This window comes from Copadichromis virginalis, linkage group LG15, assembly GCF_057382275.1.
Source record: "Copadichromis virginalis isolate Kocher_CV1m ecotype Utaka linkage group LG15, C_Virginalis_male_GT1.1, whole genome shotgun sequence".
Taxonomy (NCBI): Eukaryota; Metazoa; Chordata; class Actinopteri; order Cichliformes; family Cichlidae; genus Copadichromis; species Copadichromis virginalis.
Window position 1 is genome coordinate 42,014,395 of NC_140632.1, and position 19,542 is coordinate 42,033,936.

A 19,542-nucleotide genomic window follows, 5' to 3' on the forward strand; every position below is an offset into this window, starting at 1 on the left:
TTGTGTCAGCTGTTTCCCCATGTGTTTCCACTTCCCCTAATCACCCCTGTGTGTATTTAGTCTGTGTGTTTCTGCTCATTCATTGTCATGTCGTCTGTTGTTTCTCCTCATGTTTCCGTGTCTACGGGTTTTTTTCTGTGTTCAGGTTTTTACGACATTCTAAGTTTTGTTTTTTCGTTGCGTGTTTAGCATTTAGTTTCTCCCCTGTGTGTATCTGATTTTTGTTTTTCCACCTTTTTTATATTAAACAGCCTGCTTTTTGTTAATATTCAAGTTTTCTTCCATGTTCTTTGTGTCTGCATTTTAGGTCCTTTCATCAATGCATACACTCTGCCTCTGCCAGACTGTGAGACTGGAAATAAAAACACACACAGTTTGTTGTGTGAAGAAATCAAACATGAGCTGAACAAACAGTAAAGTTCGTAAATAAAAAAAGTTCACATGCTGGTTAGTTTTTCACCTGTGTTTACGTCCAAAGCTCTACCAGTCTGTACACATCTGTATGTTTCATGTTTGTAGAAGTCCTTCAGTCACAACATGGTTCATCTTCATCTTTACAAGCTAGCTAGCTAACTTTCTGCTAGCCTCTAACTTAGCTCGTAAATGCTCTTTTTCATGACGTGTGTACATTTAACACTTTTATTGGAGCTGAGTGAATTTGGAGTGTTTCATGGGTTTGCCTGATGTCATTAGCCAGTAACTAGACACTCTAAGTACTTGGACACACTGTGAGCTCGTATAAAAGGAGCTACAAAGTGCCCTCTATGGATTAGATAGTCCACTTCTCCTTTATGTAGAATCCACCCTCCTTTGCAGGAATTATCGCCCCCTGCTGGTCAGAGGATGGACTGCTTCAGTAATCTCAAGGCTGAACACACTGATGGTAAAGAATCCTGTAATTTTCTCATGAATATATGAAATAAGTTAAAAATGCAGAATTGATTTGATGTTTTATGGATCATAAAGGCAAATGCAGATCAATGTTATCAATAATCAAAGAAACTAAATATGTTAAACTCTAAATGTGATCAGTTCTGATGATCAGTACCATTCATCCATAAAATCAATACATGGATCAAATAAGAACAGGGTTTGATTTTAAAATTTATTGATCGTATCAGCAGTGATACAAACACAAGTTTAATAAACAGCTGACCAAAGTCTATAGAAGCTCAGTGGTGCCAGAATTAAACATAAAAGTAAAAAGTGAATTGTCTGTCTGAGCCAATCAAATTGCGTCAGAGGAGATTAAGTTTAGAAATGGTTTTAAAGTTAATAGATTTTATTTTGAAATAAAGTTTTTATATCTGTCTTCTGTCAGTCACCAAAAGTTGATTCTGTTCATCTGGACTTTTTCAGTGGGAGAAATGTTTCATCCAAGTGACTTCTTCAGTCTCAGCTGACTGCAGGTTTCAATCTTATAAACAGGACATTTGCATAATGACTGAAACCAGCCCACTGAAGGAACAATGGGCTGGGAAGTCAGTTCCTTGATCATTAATATGCAAATACTCATGAGCATTGATCAAAGCCCACTGATCAATGGCCATTAGTACCATTCACAGAGAATTGGGGAATGGCTGCAATCACAGCATTGTAAGATGGTGACCCTTAGGCCCCTCCTCAATTCAGAGATGGTCTTTCCCTTTTCACGTAAATGGCCTCCTTGACTCCGCCCTCAAACCAGCGTTCCTCCCTGTCCAGGATCTGTACATCCTCATCATTGAAAGAGTGTCCACTGGCCTGTAGGTGTGACTAGACTGCAGAGTCTTGCCCTGACTAGGTGGCTCTTCAGTGTTGTGCCATCCGCTTCGCCAGAGGGTGTCTGGTTTCCACGATGTATAAGTCCTGGCAATCCTCCTGGCACTTAACAGCGTACACTATGTTACTCTGTTTGAGTTGGAGGACCGATTGTTGGGGTGGACCAATTTTTGGTGCAGCATGTTTTGGGGTTTAAAAGCCACAGAGACCCGGTGTTTAGAAAAAAAGTGTCTCAGTTGTTCTGATACTCCTGACACGTACGGGATCACTACAGGTTTTTGCTTAGGCACTGATTGCCCTTCTCTCCTGGATTGGCTGGAGCTTTCTTTCGGTGCCGTCCCAGCTTTGACAAATGTCCAGCTAGGATAACCACATCTACTCAGCGCCTTCTTGATGTGATGTTCTTCTGCTTCCCTGACTGCTGTGTCTGTGGGGATGGTGTTCGCTCTGTGTTGTAGCGTCCTGATGACACCCAGTTTGTGCTCCAGTGGATGATGAGAGTCAAACCTTAGATAATGGATTGGATTTATATAGCGCTTTTCAAGGCACCCAAAGCGCTTTACAATGCCACTATTCATTCACTCTCACATTCACACACTGGTGGAGGCAGCTACAGTTGTAGCTACAGCTGCCCTGGGGCAGACTGACAGAAGCGAGGCTGCCATATCGCGCCATACTGATCCCTACGCGTAGGTTTCCGGTACACTTTAGCTTTTAGATGTCCCCCATTACTGATGGAAATGTCACAGTCTAAGAAGGCTAACCTGCCACTTTTCATATCCTCCCTGGTGAATTTGATGTGTCGGTCCACCGAGTTAATGTGATACATGAATTGTGGTACGTCCTGAAATTTGATTTTCACCCAGGTGTCATCCACATGCCTGAACCAATGACTTGGTGGTGTTTCAGGGTAGGATAGCAAAGCCCTCTTTTCCACTTCTTCCATGTACAAATTGGCCACAGCGGGTGAAACTGGGGAACCCATGGCACACTGACCCTTGTATGTGAAATATGTGGAAAATATGATCCCTGATGCTGAGAGTGGTCCTGTTGCTAAGGTTGGTGTCATCCTGTAATCTCTTACTACCGCCAACGCTTCCGTGACTGGGATGCAAGTGAAAAGAGATGTAACATCGTACGAGACCATGGTTTCATCTGCCTCCATAATGACATCTCTCACCTTCTCAACAAACTCCAAGGTGTTCTGGATGTGGTGTTCAGAGCTGCCTACCAGCGGGTTGAGGATCGAAGTCAGAAACTTTGGGTTGTTATAGGTGACCGAGTTGATCATACAGACAATCGGTCTTAAAGGTGCATCCTGTTCATGTATCTTCGGTAAACCATACAGACTTGGTGTTGATTACCCTGGGTACAGCCTGTGGTATGAGATCAAGTCCATAGCATCGTCTTGTTCTAACTGCTTCAGACAGACAGTCCACTTCATGGGCCTCGTTTCAGGGGCTCATAAGTATTTTTGTCACTGAGTAGTAACAAAATTTTCTCATGACAGTCTTTCTGGTTTAGCAATACTGTGCACCTGCCCTTGTCTGCCGGAAGGATGATGATTTTGTTGTCATCACTAAGTGATGTGAGTGCCTTCCTCTCCTCCATGCTGATGTCGGATGCTGGGGGCTTTGCGTTGCTGAGACAAGCCGAAACTTTGTCAGTGTTAAAACGAAATATTTTGGATTTATACATTTTTAAACATTTTCATGTTACTTCATTCCCATGTAATTCTCTCCAGCTGCCTCTGAGCTTCAAAAAATATTGTAATGACTGTACATTTGAATACTCATTTAGTTTGGTACGTACTTTTTCACGTTTTCTCATATTTTGTCTAAATCTACCAGCTGTAATCATGGGTTATGTTTCTAACACATAAGCAGCAGCAGTTACAGATAAAAGTTGCTCTTTGAGTTGCTCTATGATGAAGGCTTCATGACGAAGAGGAGCAAGCAGCAGCTGCTGAAGGTCTGTTTCTGCTTCAGAACATGTTGTTGGATTTCCACTGAGTGCCGTTAGCTTCTGAAACAAGAAATGCTCATTAACACGGTTCTTCGCTGTTAATGAACACGCATCACAACTTTGTAATGTCATGGCCTGGAACGTGACTGTAACATGTTTCAGCTTCTTCACTTTAAACGTGCAGAAAGCAACGTGAGTGTGTTTCTTACTCTGAAAATCCTGAGTCGACTTTTTTCTCTGAGTTCCTGAAACCTGCAAAGAAACATGGAAGTTTTTAACTTAGTCCTGAGTGATGTTAGAAAGAAACTGTTTCCATGCAGCTAACATGGCATCCAGTCAACCGTCTACCTCTGAAAACCAAAACCTGCAGTTCCTCTGGTGTCCACTAGAGGCTCCAGCAGTGACTCAGTCCTCATATACTCCCATGTTAAAATTAGGGATGGGTACCGATATCCAGTGCCATTATTTCTCTTCAGTAACTCAGTCCAGTCTATGCTCTGAGTTTCCCTTCAAAAAGGTTACACTAGAAAAGTGATGACCGTCTAACAGCTGAAGCCCGATAACTTTTTTATTTGTTCCTGTGAGTGAGCACACGTTAATGTAACCTTGACATCATTTCCTCACACACTGACCTTCTTCTTGGATCCGGCGGCGCTCAGAGCAGCGATTTTACTCTCAATATCAGAGACCTGCAGATGGAACAAACATGAAGGGAAACTGTTGAGTTTGCTTATTAAAAACAGGAAGACTTGAAAAGCTTCCTGTAAGTAAGAAATTTGTGTTTATTCCAGCATCAGCCATTTTGTTCCTAGACACCGCGTAAACATGACCATGTCCATCCAGAGCCATTGACCCACCTCGCTCTCAGCACTCTGGACTCTGGCGGCGGTCAGTGCCACCACGTCCTCAAGCTCAGACAGTTCCGAGTCCGTCGCCCCTCCAAACTGATTCTTGGCACTCTGCTCGAGCCGCCGCAGCTTCGACTCCAGCTCGTAGGACTGACCGGCCGTGATGTACACCTAAACAGGTAACAGGACAGACCCCTGGGTCAGCTGACACGCCTCCAGACCACTGAGAATGATGGTGATGATGATGAAGACAGGCCTGAGCATCAGTGAAACACACTGGTTCTCTGACTGACTCAATCACTGAACAGGTAACAGGAGAAGACCTGGTCTCATCAGAGGATGTAGAGTTCAGTCATGACATTATGACCTGATGATGAAACTAGAACAAATCCCTTATATTGTACACATTCTCCTAACGGGTCATTTTTACTGATAGCTTTAAGGCTATTGAACAATAATGAGCATCGACCTGGTTTTACCAACTGTTCTGGGGCATGTTTCAAATGATCACGTAACCTTTTCCTAAATCTAGAACTGCTGTAACTGGACTCAAACTGGACTGAGACTGGACCCAGTGTGTTTGACCGACACCAGCCCTGTCGCTGATGGACGGACACACAACAGCCGGGAAGGTTAAAGCCAGTCCAGACATTTCCGTCATGCTTCGGACGAGGTAGAGGGTTGGGTTTCAGGGACAATGAGGTGTGCAGTTCATGTTGGAGGCTTACATTTTCCTCAAGTTCCCTGAACGCATCATCGGCCTGCTTTACGTCAGTGCCTACTAAGTGGGACCTGTCGATCGGCTCTGAGAGGCCGTACTCGACCATAGCGTTTTCTGTGGCATTAATGGTTCTCAGGACCTCAGTGGTGAGGTCACAGAGGGCGGCGGCAGTCGATCTCTGAAAGCCATGTAGAGGGACAGATGTTAGCAGCTGGAAAACAACATCCCATCCTGCAGCAGCTACCGGGCTGGATGCCCCACAGCACCACAGCATTTCTTGTGTCTGACTTGTGTCTCTGGGAGGTCATGTTGCGATTAAAAAGGACTCTGCACATAAAAAAAACTTTCTACTTTTAAATGTGGTGCACACCTTTTGTTCCTAAAATGGTGGCATGTGTTTCAGACAGACCTGACTACAGTGTTAAAAACTATGCTGCTGATTCCCCAGCTATGATTCAGAGGCAGACGAAGAGGTTTCCCAACACTCAGTGCTTTTACAGATTTCTCCTTCTGTTTGGTGTCACATGACTGAGCAGAGGTTTAGTTTTTAGGTGAACACCTGTACAGGTGAGGGGTCATGTGGTCCAGGCAGGTAGCTGCTGAGCTTCACAGTAACAGTAACCTAACAGACGGCTGTTAGTCAATGCAGGAGGCAGCAGGTTAGTGAGGACTAGTCCGTGATGCATCAGAAAGAGTTCTCCTCCATCAGGAGGTCACTGGACATCTAGTCTGTAGATGTGGATTTACTAGGACAGGAACCACACCTCATTTCTCATTATTATTTTTTTGTCACAGATGGAATAAGAAAACCAATGAGAAGTTTAGAGAAACGTTCAGTATTTTCAGGAGTGGATGAGGACAAAAACATGAGAATGAACAAGAAACATGGTGTTCAGACCCGTTATAGATGGAGTAAAACAGCGTTTTTGGGGAGAAGCCAAGCCATGCTGTAGAAGCACTGAATGTATCACACGTGGGAACCTGGATGTTTATGAGACATCGGACAAAATAAAGAGTTAAAAAACCTTTTAGACTTTATTTTGTTCTTTGAAAACAATGTTAAAAACGAATTCGCCATTAAATGATTGTGCACTGATCCAAAAGTAAGCTTTTTATAACATCGGATCCACTGATGGTCTGAGAAACCTCCAGGTTCCCATTCTCTGGATTTATGGGTTGGAATTCAATTAATTCTGTAAACAGTGGACTGAATCAGTCTTCCTACCTTTTGAGCCTCAGTGGGCATCTCATCACTGGATGAGCTCAGTTCTTTGTTCTTCCGGGAGTTCAGAGCGATTGCTGGGCCACCCTTCAGTCCGGCCAAACCTTTACCCACAGAAAAGGACTTCTTCCCAGCTTCGTCGTCCGATGACGGGCCCTTATCGCTCAGGTTCCCCGCCAGCTCACTAAGCTTCCTTCTCAGTTTCTCCTCCTCATTCTGAGCTGATGGATTTGATGCCTGCTGTAAAACAAAGTTACAGAATGTTTGTACCGACTGGTTTCAGGAAATGATCTCACATTATCCCACATCCTCATCGCATCTCACCTCGTTTACACCAGGTGTAATCTTTTCCTCCAGGCGGCTCAGCAGACTCTCGATGGCCAACATTCGTTTGCTCAGTTCATTTATCTGCAATGTAAAATCAACATGAACACCAAGGAGATGATTTTGTATGACAAAAAGACTCCGTGTCAGTTAACAATATCTCCTGGTTCTTTATGGCTGAGATTATACGGACTGAAACTTTTTGTACAAAATACCATGAAGAAGAAAAAAAGGCAAAACATAGAATTAAAACAGGTTTTCCAAGAATCAAGAGAAGAAAATCCAATGTTTATGCCACCAAAATTTAACTTAAAGTGACTGGTTGATTGTCCTTACCGGCGGGGCTTGTCCCAGGTTCTCCTGGGAGGAGGTTCTACTGCCCCTTCGGCGGTGGGGTGGTTGTTGGTACATCTGCGGGTACCTCTGGTACTCCTCCTCGTCTGATGTGTCAATGTACTGCTGCCGAGCCACCGACGAGGTAATCTTGGACAGAGAGCGAGTCCGGACCATCCGATTCTCTCCGTTGTCATCTGATAACAAACACAGGTAAACATGGACACACAAAAACACCCAGGTGGATGCAGATCTACAAAGATGGACAGGTAGGTAAAAACATTCAGGTAAATGTACATGTTGGAAATAAAAAGCAGCATGTCGGACATCCAAAGTAGAAATTTTTTCTAAACCTGATAATAAGTAAAATTTGCAATTAGTTATCCAGTCTCACAGGTTTGTTTTGAAGGCATCTGTTTGATGTGATAAATCTGTGAAACAAAAGCTGTGATTCCTCCAATAGACAGCAGGTGGAGCCCCAGTGAAAACAGCTACAGGACAAACAGCATTTCCATTAATTCCCGCATTTCCATAGGGTTACTCCCAGAAGTTTTCTGTGGGAAGGTAAATCATGGTGGACAGATTCTGTGGGCCCCAGTAACCCCCGTATAGACCACAGTGGTTTAAACAGTTTATTTTGTTGGACATGTGAAATTGGTTGTGTATTTTGGGACCTGCATCATGTTGCTGGAAGACTGGTATGCTGGTATACTGACCAGGTCTCATGGCATATCGGTCCAGGCTCTTCCTGCGGTTTCCTCTGTGGCTGTAATGGTCGTAGTCCACGTCATTCCTATAGTACCGATCATCCTGCTGCTGCTGTGAATCCAAAGTTACACACATGGTTTTAGATCTCTTTTGTATGTTTGCTTTTCATAACTTTGACTTACCTGTACAGACGGACGCCGTGAGTGAGGCAGATAATCCTCATTGTCAAAGTCCATAGGATGAACAGACAGCAGACGTTTGTTCTTCCTCATCTGAAAACACATCACGTTACGCCTGAATGTGGATTATTTCATAAAACAGATGTAGAATCACATCTTTATCACTTTTATGTTTATTACCACTTTGTAGCGCTGACCCTCGAATTCTCCTTGATCATCCTCATTGCCATTATACGCGTCTGAAAATGCAACATGTTTTGTCATTATTCTGTCCAGTTTTAGTTTTAGATGATGCTCCTTTTGAACCATTTGATTCCACAGCTAATTTTGAACAGTGCTTTATAAAAAAGCAAATCATTATTAATGTGTACACATTTGTATGTATACCACATGGTTAACTATGGAGTTCCACAAGGTTCTTTACTAGGACCAAATCTATTCACAGTATACAGTGGGATGCAAAAGTTTGGGCAACCTTGTTAATAGTCATTATTTTCCTGTATAAATCGTTGGTTGTTACAATAAAAATGTCAGTTAAACATATCATATAGGAGACACACACAGTGATATTTGAGAAGTGAAATGAAGTTTATTGGATTTACAGAAAGTGTGCAATAATTGTTTAAACAAAACCAGGCAGGTGCATAAGTTTGGGCACCACAAAAAAAGAAATGAAATCAATATTTAGTAGATCCACCTTTTGCAGAAATTACAGCCTCTAAACGCTTCCTGCAGGTTCCAATAACATAAGATAAGATAACCTTTATTAGTCCCACGCGTGGGAAATTTGTTTTGTTACAGCAGTGGACAGTGCAAAGTTGCATAGAAAAATTAGAAGAAAAAAACACTGGAATAATATATTCATAAGATACTGTACACAATAGAATAGAAGAAAATAAATTAAAATAAAATACTATATACAATCGAATAAAATAGAATACAAATGCTATATACAATATGAGTATAATACAACGATGCCAGAAAGAGTATTGTACTTAGTGTTATTGCTATTGCACATGTGTGGATGTGTTTAATCAGTTGAAGTCTTTGTTGTGGAGTCTGACAGCAGTGGGGAGGAAAGACCTGTGAAATCTCTCCGTTCCACATCGTGGGTGCTGCAGCCAGTGAAGGAGCTGCTCAGTGCTGTCAGAGTCTCATGCATGGGGTGGAAGATGTTGTCCAACAATCAGAGTCTGGATTGTGGTTGAAGGTATTTTGGACCATTCCTCTTTTCTCTAGTTCATTCAGGTTTGATGGCTTCCGAGCATGGACAGCTCTCTATAACTCACACCACAGATTTTCAATAATATTCAGGTCTGGACTGAGATGGCCGTTCCAGAACGTTGTACTTGTTCCTCTGCATGAATGCCTTAGTGGATTTTGAGCAGTGTTTCGTTGTCTCGTTGAAAGATCCAGCCCCGGCGCAGCTTCAGCTTTGTCACTGATTCCTGGACATTGGTCTTCAGAATCTGCTGATAGTGAGTGGAATCCATGTGTCCCTCAACTTTGACAAGATTCCCAGTCCCTGCACTGGCCACACAGCCCCACAGCATGATGGAACCACCACCATATGTTACTGTAGGCAGCAGGTGTTTTTCTGGGAATGCTGTGCTCTTTTTCCTCCATGCATAACGGCCTTTGTTATGCCCAAATAACTCTGTTTTAGTTTCATCAGTCCACAGCACCTTATTCCAGAATGAAGCTGGCTTGTCCAAATGTGCTTTAGCAAACTTCAAGCGGCTCTGTTTGTGCTTTGGGCGGAGAAAAGGCTTCCTCTGCATCACTCTCACATACAGCATCTCCTTGTGTAAAGTGTGCCGAATGGTTGAACGATGCACAGTGACTCCATCTGCTGCAAGATGATGTTGCAGGTCTTTGGTGCAGGTCTGTGGGTCGACTCTGACTGTTCTCACCGTTGCTTCTGTCTATCCGAGATTTTTTTTGGTCTGCCACTTTGAGCCTTAATTTGAACTGAGCCTGTGGTCTTCCATTGTCTCAATATGTTCCTAACTGTGGAGACAGACAGCTTAAATCTCTGAGGCAGCTTTCTGTATCCTTCCCCTAAACCATGATGGTGAACAATCTTTGTCTTCCGGTCATTTGTGAGTTGTTTTGAGACCCCCATGTTGCTACTCTTCAGAGAAAATTGAAAGATGAGGGAAACTTATAATTGACCCCCTTAAATACTCTTTCTCATTATTGGATTCACCTGTGTATGTAGGTCAGGGGTCACTGAGCTTACCGAGCCAATTTCAGTTACAATAATTAGTTCTACAGGTTTTGGAATCAATAAAATGACAACAGTGCCCAAATTTATGCACCTGCCTGATTTTGTTTAAACGATTATTGCACACTTTCTGTAAATCCAATAAACTTAATCTCACTTCTCAAATATCACTGTGTGTGTCTCCTATATGATATGTTTAACAGACATTTTTTTTATTGTAACAACCAACGATTTATACAGGAAAATAATGACTATTAACAAGTTTGCCTAAACTTTTGCATCCCACTGTACGTGTGAATAGACATGTATTTTCACTGCTATGCAGATCACACACAACATTATCTATAAGCCAGATAACACACACCAATTACTGTAGTTTTGGACCCAGATTACCCCGTGAGGCTCCTGACTACTGTAGCTGTAATACATCAAGCGGTGTGGCTTCGTAGCTTACCAAAGTCATACTAAAATGGCCTGTATTTGTATAGCGCTTTACTAGTCCCTAAGGACCCCAAAGCGCTTTACACAAGCAGTCATCCACCCGGCGAGGCTGCCGGACACTGGCGCCACCGGGCCCTCTGACTACCACCAGTAGGCAACAGGTGTAGTGTCCCCAAGGACACAACGACCGAGACTGTCCGAGCCGGGGCTCCAACTGGCAACCTTCCGATTACAAGGCGAACTCCCAACTCTTGAGCCATGATCGCCACTAAAACACTTTTGACAGATTTTTGAGTGCTGTGTACAACATAAAATGGGTTTGAGGTCAGTAAGCACAACCAGAATTCATATATAAGGTGCACCGGATTATAAGGCACACTGTTGATTGTTGAGAAAATAAACGATTTTAAGTGCCCCTTATAGTGCGGAAAATACGGTTGTTAAACTGCAGGAATGTCTTAAAGACCTGGATGACCTCTAATTTTCTGGTAGTCGTTGTACTTTCTGGTACTCTACTCTCTACTCTAAGCCTTTGAGCGTATGTTCTTTTGATTGGCTAAGTCCCGGTGACGTTTGGTGAGTCTTAGCTTTGGACCAGCAGCTGTTACCTTTACATGATTAATTTGAACCTTTGCCCATAATTAGAATAGAATAGAATAGAATAATCCTTTAATTGTCCCACAAGGGGAAATTTGGTTGTAACAGCAGCCAAAAAGACAAATATACAAACAAACAGTACACAGGACACGGAAAAGAAACATACACAATTTTTCTTACATATTTACATTACATACTAACCCCTAACCCTAATTACCAGGAACATTTAATAATAATAATAATAATAATACATTTTATTTAAATAGCGCCTTTCAAAGCACCCAAGGACACTGTACAACAGATAAAAACTGGAAATATACACAATGGTAAAAATAGAAGATAAAAGTTAAAACATACAGAAATTTAAGAATAGGCAATTTTAAACAGATGAGTTTTGAGGGTGGACTTAAAAAGAGAGAATGAACTAATATTTGACAGTAACATATAAATAGCATGGTAAATGGGAAGAAAATTTCCAATTAAAATCTATTAATAGTAAAACATTTAAGAAACTCACGACTGTGGACATCCGGCATACTCTGCGTGTCATCATCACGCCCACCTGAAGCACCAACACAAGTTGTCTGTTAGCGTGTAACTTCAATAAAACCCTAAAAAGCTCACAGTTGACTCATTATCTCTGAATTCTTTAACATAAGGCAAACTCACCTTCTCCGTTCAGCCTCTTGTACAATGACCTCATCACTTTGGCACTACCAAAGCGTTTGAAACGGTTTCTCACGTTGTCATGGTACCAGCCCAGAGTCCCGATCTTGAGCACCCTGAACAACACAAGTGCAGAATATAGAGAATATAATAAACATCTACCATAAAAGAAACTACCATGACCACCAAATAACTCTGAGCTTACGCTGACGCAGTGCTCTCCGCTGCCGGAGGCTCACCTGTTCATGCGGCAGTTGTCGCACACCCAGCCGTGCTCCTTCTTGTTGTAGCGGCTGCAGGACTTGCAGGTGTACATGCGACAGTCCAGACACTGGCGTTTGCTGTTCACCAGGAACTTGAAGGGCTGCAGGCAGCGGATACAAAGCGAGTCGGACAAGTTGCTCTGAGAGCCCAGCAGTTCTCGTTTTGAGTCCTCCTTCTCAATCTTATTCTTCAGCTCACTGCAAAAGACATGAAAAGATAGTCCCCGAGTTTATCATGGAGTAGAGACCTTGAGGTTTGGAAACTTAACAAATATAACAAATGAACATAGATTTCATAAAATTAGAACACTCTGACCAATCCAAGGAATGCACAAACAACTAAAACCATAACAGAGAACTTCTTGAGGAATTTTGAGGATCTGAAGGAAGACCTGATGATGAAGATCTGGAAGATCAAACACTAGAAACAAAGGCATTGACATTTCGTTTCTCAAGAACAGTGTGGTGATGGATTTGCTTTCCAGGACAAAGAGTAGGTAAATCTCTGTTTGAGATGTTTGGCTATGTTTGGTTTGTGCCTATCTTTATTCAATCAGGCTCGTGATCAGAGTAAAGCACCAAAGGATCAAACCTCAGCAGCATGCTCCACAAAAACGGGAAAGGTCGGCTGATGCCAAATATCCAAAGGTCCAGATCACAAGGTGCAAACAACAACTCAAATTCCACTCCAGGTGATCTTATAGAAACCTTGAACCTCGCTGACAGGTAGAATAAAAAACAAAGGAAGACGAACCAGAACAAAGGAGCTGATTCCCTCTGGAGATGGAGCTACCATGGACTGTTGGATGAAGGTATTAATTATTAAACTGATAAAAAAAACAACGTGAGACTTCGGTTCTTTACATTTTCACAGAGAAGAGAGGGAACAGCAGTCATAAAGAAGATAAATGACCAATCTGTGACTCACCCACAGCCCCTCAATAATTGGCTCTGAATGAATCGTGTGTTCTCCCTGCTTCTTGTGATCCATCCCTTTAGTAATGTCCACATGGAGGCCCACCAGCCTCAGACTGAGAACCATGGAGGGGCTGAGCCACAAAAACCTTCAGAGTATGTGACGACCACAACTGCAAGTCAGATCTGTTTATCTGGCAATGGGTCACAGGGACAGGAATGGAGAGAGACCTCCCTCTCTGCAACCACCAACCACTAGCTTATCTGGAGTAACACAGAGGCCTTCCCAGGCCAGCCCAAGGATCTAATCTCTCCTGCTGTCCCGGATCTACATCAGGCCTGCTCCTCCTGGTAGGAGCTGGCAGTGTGCTCCTTTTGAACTCTAGTCCAAATCCCTCCCAAGAGTCTGAACTCCTCACCTGTCCAGTTTATCAGTCCACAGTATAAAAAAAGTCTTCTTACAGATTTCATTTTGGCTTCTTTCATAGTTTTAAATGTTGAATTCTGATCAGTTTTTATTGATTTCTCGGTTTGTTTTGTATGCTTGTTAAAGGATGAAGATGACAACATGTTCCTGATGATTTCTCTCCAGTCATGAGTCCCTGTGAGGCTGCTCCCTCCCCCCGGGGGCTGATGGGAGTTGGAGTGTTTGGAGGAGACACAGAGCGTCTTTGTGAGGCAACTCCGTGTGACCGGGGCGTGATCGAGTGCAACAACAACAACGTCTTTCACGCTGGAATTCCTGCAAACTTCACATGAACGAAAACAGTTCAAACTCCAGGACTCACACAAAGTTTAGCTTCAGAGTCACAGAGAGAAAGTCTGGGAAAGTCTGGGGTTTATCTAAGATACAGGTAGTGGACTCCAGGCCTCGAGGGCCGGTGTCCTGCAGGTTTTAGATGTGTCCTTGATCCAACACAGCTGATTTAAATAGCTAAATGACCTCCTCAACATGTCTTGGGGTTCTCCAGAAGCCTGTTAATGAACTAATCATTTGATTTAGGTGTGTTGACCCAGGGTGAGATCTAAAACCTGCAGGACACTGGCCCTCGAGGCCTGGAGTCCCCTGATCCAAGACTTAAAAATAGCAACTCTGAGAGGAAAGCATGCCAAAAACAGCTCAAAATTCACTGAGGGAATGTCTGAAGATCATTTCAGTTTGTTTGTTTTTACTGTTTACTTTTGTTTCACTAACCTGACAACATATTTGATGCTTAATCAGTTTCAAAAAGGACTTAATTCACTCTCTGATTCTTTGTACATTGATTGATTTTTGATTTGCCCGTTTTTTGCCCAATTTTTAATAACACTGAATACAAACAATATTAAAACTTCCATTAAAATGTGTAGAAGCTTCAAAGCATTTTTTTATTTATTTTGTTGTATTTCTGCAGCAAGAATTTTCTGTGTGCTATTATTAATGCTGATATTTCAGCTTCAGTTTGAAAAACACCCTGAAACTTTAGTAATGTTTCTGATATTTGTACATGAAAACTCTGAGTGTGGGAACGAGTACCTGAGTCTCTCTTCTTCTTTCTTGCGGAGGTTGAAATCTCGTTGAATCACTTCCCAAACATGTTTGGCCTCTTCATCCGTTAGACGGGAAAGATCCAGCTTATGCTCCATGACACTAAAGGAATCACTCAATCAATCAAAAAAACAATCAATCAAACAGTCATATGAGGTGGCAGTGGTTCTTCAGGGTTTCGTTGTTGGTCCTCTGCTTTTAGTAACAAGGTTTTCTTTTTTTTAAGTTGTATAACTTGTTAAAATGTAAGGATATTCTAGAAATACTTGAAGTAATGAATAAAATATTTTAGAAAAATATAGTGCATATATAATACTTTGATAATAAAAGCATGAAAAAGACAAAAGTTTTCAGATTAAAAAAACTTTTCACTTAACAAATCTTTAGAACCAGATTTTGTGATAACACATTTTAGACAAACAAAATGAAGGTTTTATAATTCAATATAATGAGAAATTTGAAAAAGATATCTTAATAAATAAATAGTAAATTCCTATTAAAGCAAGAAGCTGGAAAAATAATTTACTGTTTATGTGCCTTCAGAATAAAAGCCTGTCCGCAGTATGAAGTTAAATAAAGACAACTCAGTGAGCGCTGTGTGATATGTTGTGTGCGACAGAGGCTTCATTCAAAGCTCAGATTAGATTTAAAAACTAATTTGTTTAAATTTAAAGTTTATAAATGAGATTAAAATTCAGTGAAAAACAGTAAAAACTCACCCGATGTGTGTCTGCAGCTCAATGATGAGATGAGCGAAACTGAACTGAGAACCTCAGCTGATCATATGACGACACCTCTTGACACAGACACACACACACACACACGCACACACACACACACACACACACACACGCACACACACACACTGTAACACATCTGCAGGCTAAACTTTGAAAAACGAAATCAGACATCCACGGTGCAGACGACAAACATCAGGGACACAAACTGAAATTAAAAGTGTGACAAGTGTGAAGCATTCAGAGTCAAAGCTCAGTTTGTCCAACAGCAGGTCATGAGACCTGAGATCATTTGACATCATCAAACGCTCAGTGAAGACTTTTATTCTGACATCGAAGATATGACTGAACACACATTAGATATTAAGACTTAATACTAGATATAATAAATACAAAAACAACTTATTCTGAATGAACTTGAGCGTATTTATCTTTAATAATAATAAATGTGACTGTAAGCCACTTACAACCATAAATACACATGATATGGAGAGAATCTGATAATGTTGTTGATAATAATTTAATGTCTTATAACATGATGTCATAAAATCACAAGGTGTTCTCTCTTGGCTCTCGGCGAAGGTGGTCGCACTTTTCTCCTCTCCTCCTCTCCCTTAGTTTCCCTGCTTAGCTCTTATGCCCTCATCTAGTCTCATGTTTTTTGTGTTACTTTCCCCTGAACACTCGCCCACAGTCTGTTCTCTAAAACCTAAAAGAGAATTATGGATTCAATCAACTGGTCCCTGAATGCTATTGACACCCTTTTCTCAACGAGAAGTCTGGGCTCGGGAGAGCCTGAGTTTCCTGGAGGTACTTTCCCTGCCAGATACACGATGGACGGGTGGCAGCAATGGAGAATCGTGTGTCTGGCGGGACTGTCGATGGAAGACGCTGAAGATATCTACCTATTCTGAACCATAGTAACAGGGTTCTGGCTTATCGGAGCTGGCTTGGCCCTGGCTTATCGAAGAATTAAGAAAGCGGAACCAGCTGTTCAAACCCCCACAAGGCTGACACTGGGATTGAAACCAGTGAGAGACCAGTGTCGGACTGTTAAAAACAGCTTGAAATTCTCATGAGTTGTTCGCACTAAAGAAGAAAAAAGCACCATCATAATGCGGCTATCCCTTCAGTGCCAGCTGTGGGCTCAAGTCTGGAGCTGAACAACAACACCCTGATAACGACTGTGCTTAGACTGTTCTTCCCATCCCATGCAAGGCCACCTGGGTTGGCTGGAGGACTGTTTACTTAGGCTGGCAGGGCGAAGGACACTGTCTCAGCTGAACTCTGGACACACATACACTGATAGGCACTCACTCATCCCCCCTCCCTTTCCAAACGCCTTCGATGTTTGTTCCCTCCTGGAGAACATGGCAGGTCTGGGCCCACGCGGGAATGGTTGCGCTGGGCAGGATGGCTGCTGTGTTTGCCTCGGATTACTCCTCATACCCTACCCAACCCTGTTGCTGGTCACGTGCTCTATAATGTTGTGCTGTGGACATTTATGTGCTTTTTGTGAAGAGGAGTTTTTTTGCGTCCTGTTCTCATGCTGTCCTCCCAGGAGCTCAGCATGGGTAGAGGTCTCTTTTTCAAATCAAATTCAAATCAAATTCAAATTCAAATTCAAATTTTATTTGTCACGTACACAGTCATACACAGTACGATATGTAGTGAAATGCTTGGACAACTGCTCGTGACCTAAAGAAAACAAAAAAGGAAAAGGCTATGAATAAGATAGGAAATAAATATGAAAAATTAAAAAGGGTAAATTTAACTAGGAAGGAATAAAATATAAATTAAGGTTAAAAATGAAATAACTGTACAACACAAATTAGAATGAAGGGTAAATTTAACTGGGAAAGAATAAGATAAAATATATAAATTAAAGTTGAAAATAAAATAACTGTACAACAAAATACACAATATCGAACTATATAAGAATGTATGAAGAAATATAAATATAAATAAATATATACACAATAACAGCAGCTGTACAAGTATTAACTGGAAATGAAGAATATAGTGACCAGTGTTGTGCAATCCACATTATGTCTTGTGCAGTGCAAATATGCTTAAAGTGATTTAAGTGATGAAGTGAAAACAATGTCCAGAATGTCCAGTGTGTGTAAGAACCATATGTGTGGGTCAGTACTGTGTGGTGGTGTGATTGAGAGACCGTATCGCCTGCGGGAAGAAGCTCCTCCTCAGTCTCTCTGTGTTGGTCTTCAGGGAGCGGAATCGCTTTCCTGACCTCAGCAGAGAGAACAGTCTGTTGTTGGGATGGCTGAGGTCCTTCACGATCTTCCTGGCCTTGGTCCAGCACCGCCTGCTGTAGATTGAGTGCAGGTCAGGGAGCTGTTGTACTTTCCCATTGTAGTGTACATTTCTGTACTGCAACCGATCTCCAACCTGTATCCCCATGTGATGTCTGTGTTGTGTGTGTAAGGTCGGGGGGGGGGGGTCCCATTTCACTGCAGGCCAACCTGCATGTGCTGAATAAAGCCTTGATTGATTGATTGATTGATTGATTGATTGATTGATTGATTGATTGATTGATTGATTGATTGATTGAAACTTTTTTCCCCAGTAAAAAGTTTATTGTCAGACTTTATGCGTCATTGCTTTAGCATCACAGACTGGGAAGTCTTCCGGACTGCCGCGAACAACAACACCAACAATTATGCTGAGTATTCTTAAATGCATCAATGACGTCGTACTGCAGGCTGTTGTACAAACTTACCCTAACCAGAAGCCGTGGGTTAACAGAGAGGTCCGCGCAGATCTACAGATGATGCAATAGCAGTTGCACTTCACACCACCTGCGACAGACTGGCGACCTGTCCAGGGGGTACCCCGCCTCTCGCCCTATGGCAGCTGGGATAGGCTCCAGCGCCCCCCGCAACCCTGAAAAGCATAAACGGAAGTGAATGGATGGATGGATGGATGGATGAACCCACAACACGATTCATAAAGATTTAAAATCAGTGACCTAAACACATTTAAACATTAAAAACAGTCTTATTATCGTACTGGAAACACTTAAAACATAGATGTTTTAATTTATTTTAAGATTAAAAGTACTTTAAATATAACTATTTAATTTAAATGATCCTGCTGTAGTATAAATAATCGGCTGAAACACGAAGCTGCAGTTCCTGTGACGTCCAGCAGGGGCAGCAGTGAGTTAGCCGCCCATGTTGCAGTAAACAAGCTTACAGCCTGATACACAAACAGGTTGGTCATTTGACCATTTAACCAAATGGGTAAATTTAGCCCGGTAATAGTAGGTGGGTGCTAGGCAACATCAAAATATGTGACCTCGATAAGAACCTTCAGGTGCTTAACATGTATGGGTGTTGCATGTTTGGTTGCCGAATTCCTGATGTGTAGGGGCAGTTCATGTATGCTGGTGATGTAGTATATGCACGATGTTCTGGAAGAGGCAAGTATAATGAGTAGAATGACAGGACTTCGAAGAAGTCACGCAAGGCTGCTTAGTTGTAATAAACTTATAATAACAGTTCTTTTACATTGATTAACAGAATTACTCATTGACTTTATTAAAACATAGAATTTATTGTCTTGACTTTTATTTGCAGTTCAAATGCAAATATTAATAACAAAGAAAGGAATGAAATAAACGTGCCTGTTCTGCCTTTTATAACTTAAACTGAATATTACGGTTGTAAACTGTCCTAGAGCTCCTTCTAGTGGCTGCTTTGTAATATGGGTTTGACTACTTTGGGAAAGAAAAAATGGTGGAAAGTGATGCCGTAATGTTATCGTTCTAAGCTGATACGGACCTTAAAATATTGTTGCCTTGGACAGGATATGTCTGTAAGTATGAGTGACTGTGACAAAGTGGCTAGGACAGAATTCATTTGCCATTCATCACTTGCATATATTGTTATTTTGTGTTCTGTTATCTTACAGTCTATCATAATGCTTTAATGTAAACACAGCACATGTAACCTTGGCTCTACATACTATCCCAGGTCTGTTTGTGGTAGCATTGGTTATATTCATTTCATCTGTGTAAATGTACTTAAAGCTAAATGTCACTTCATCATTAATTGATTTGGATCTTTCATTTGTTTATGTAGTTTG

General features: G+C 41.8%; 1 protein-coding gene across 3 annotated transcripts; it reads right to left on the bottom strand.

Moving 5' to 3' along the window:
- Nucleotides 1–1,097: 1,097 nt before the first annotated feature.
- Nucleotides 1,098–14,796, bottom strand: mlpha (melanophilin a). Of its 3 annotated transcripts, none has more exons than XM_085431188.1 (15): nt 14,687–14,796; nt 12,232–12,453; nt 11,996–12,108; nt 11,844–11,888; nt 8,242–8,300; nt 8,071–8,154; nt 7,891–7,993; nt 7,178–7,371; nt 6,842–6,925; nt 6,521–6,757; nt 5,303–5,473; nt 4,584–4,745; nt 4,359–4,415; nt 3,936–3,978; nt 1,098–3,786 (listed from the first exon to the last, which is right to left on the bottom strand). In XM_085431188.1, exons 1-15 carry the CDS (start codon nt 14,794–14,796, stop codon nt 3,746–3,748), a joined length of 1,725 nt encoding a protein of 574 aa, XP_085287314.1. In that variant the 3' UTR covers nt 1,098–3,745. The 3 variants fall into 3 exon arrangements, with proteins under 3 accessions (XP_085287314.1, XP_085287312.1, XP_085287315.1); XM_085431186.1 differs by having other exon boundaries at nt 8,065–8,154; XM_085431189.1 differs by lacking the exon at nt 5,303–5,473 and having other exon boundaries at nt 6,521–6,754; nt 8,065–8,154.
- Between the last annotated feature and the right edge of the window lie 4,746 nt (nt 14,797–19,542).

What these genes read in the sequence shown, in the direction of transcription:
- mlpha (XM_085431186.1), bottom strand. Translation starts at nt 14,796, where the DNA reads ATGGAGCATAAGCTGGATCTTTCCCGTCTAACGGATGAAGAGGCCAAA. An exon ending in GACAACTGCCGCATGAACAG is followed by an intron (nt 12,109 to 12,231) that starts GTGAGCCTCCGG and finishes TGTGTTGTTCAG; the next exon opens with GGTGCTCAAGATCGGGACTC. An exon ending in AGGGTCAGCGCTACAAAGTG is followed by an intron (nt 8,155 to 8,241) that starts GTAATAAACATA and finishes ATGTGTTTTCAG; the next exon opens with ATGAGGAAGAACAAACGTCT.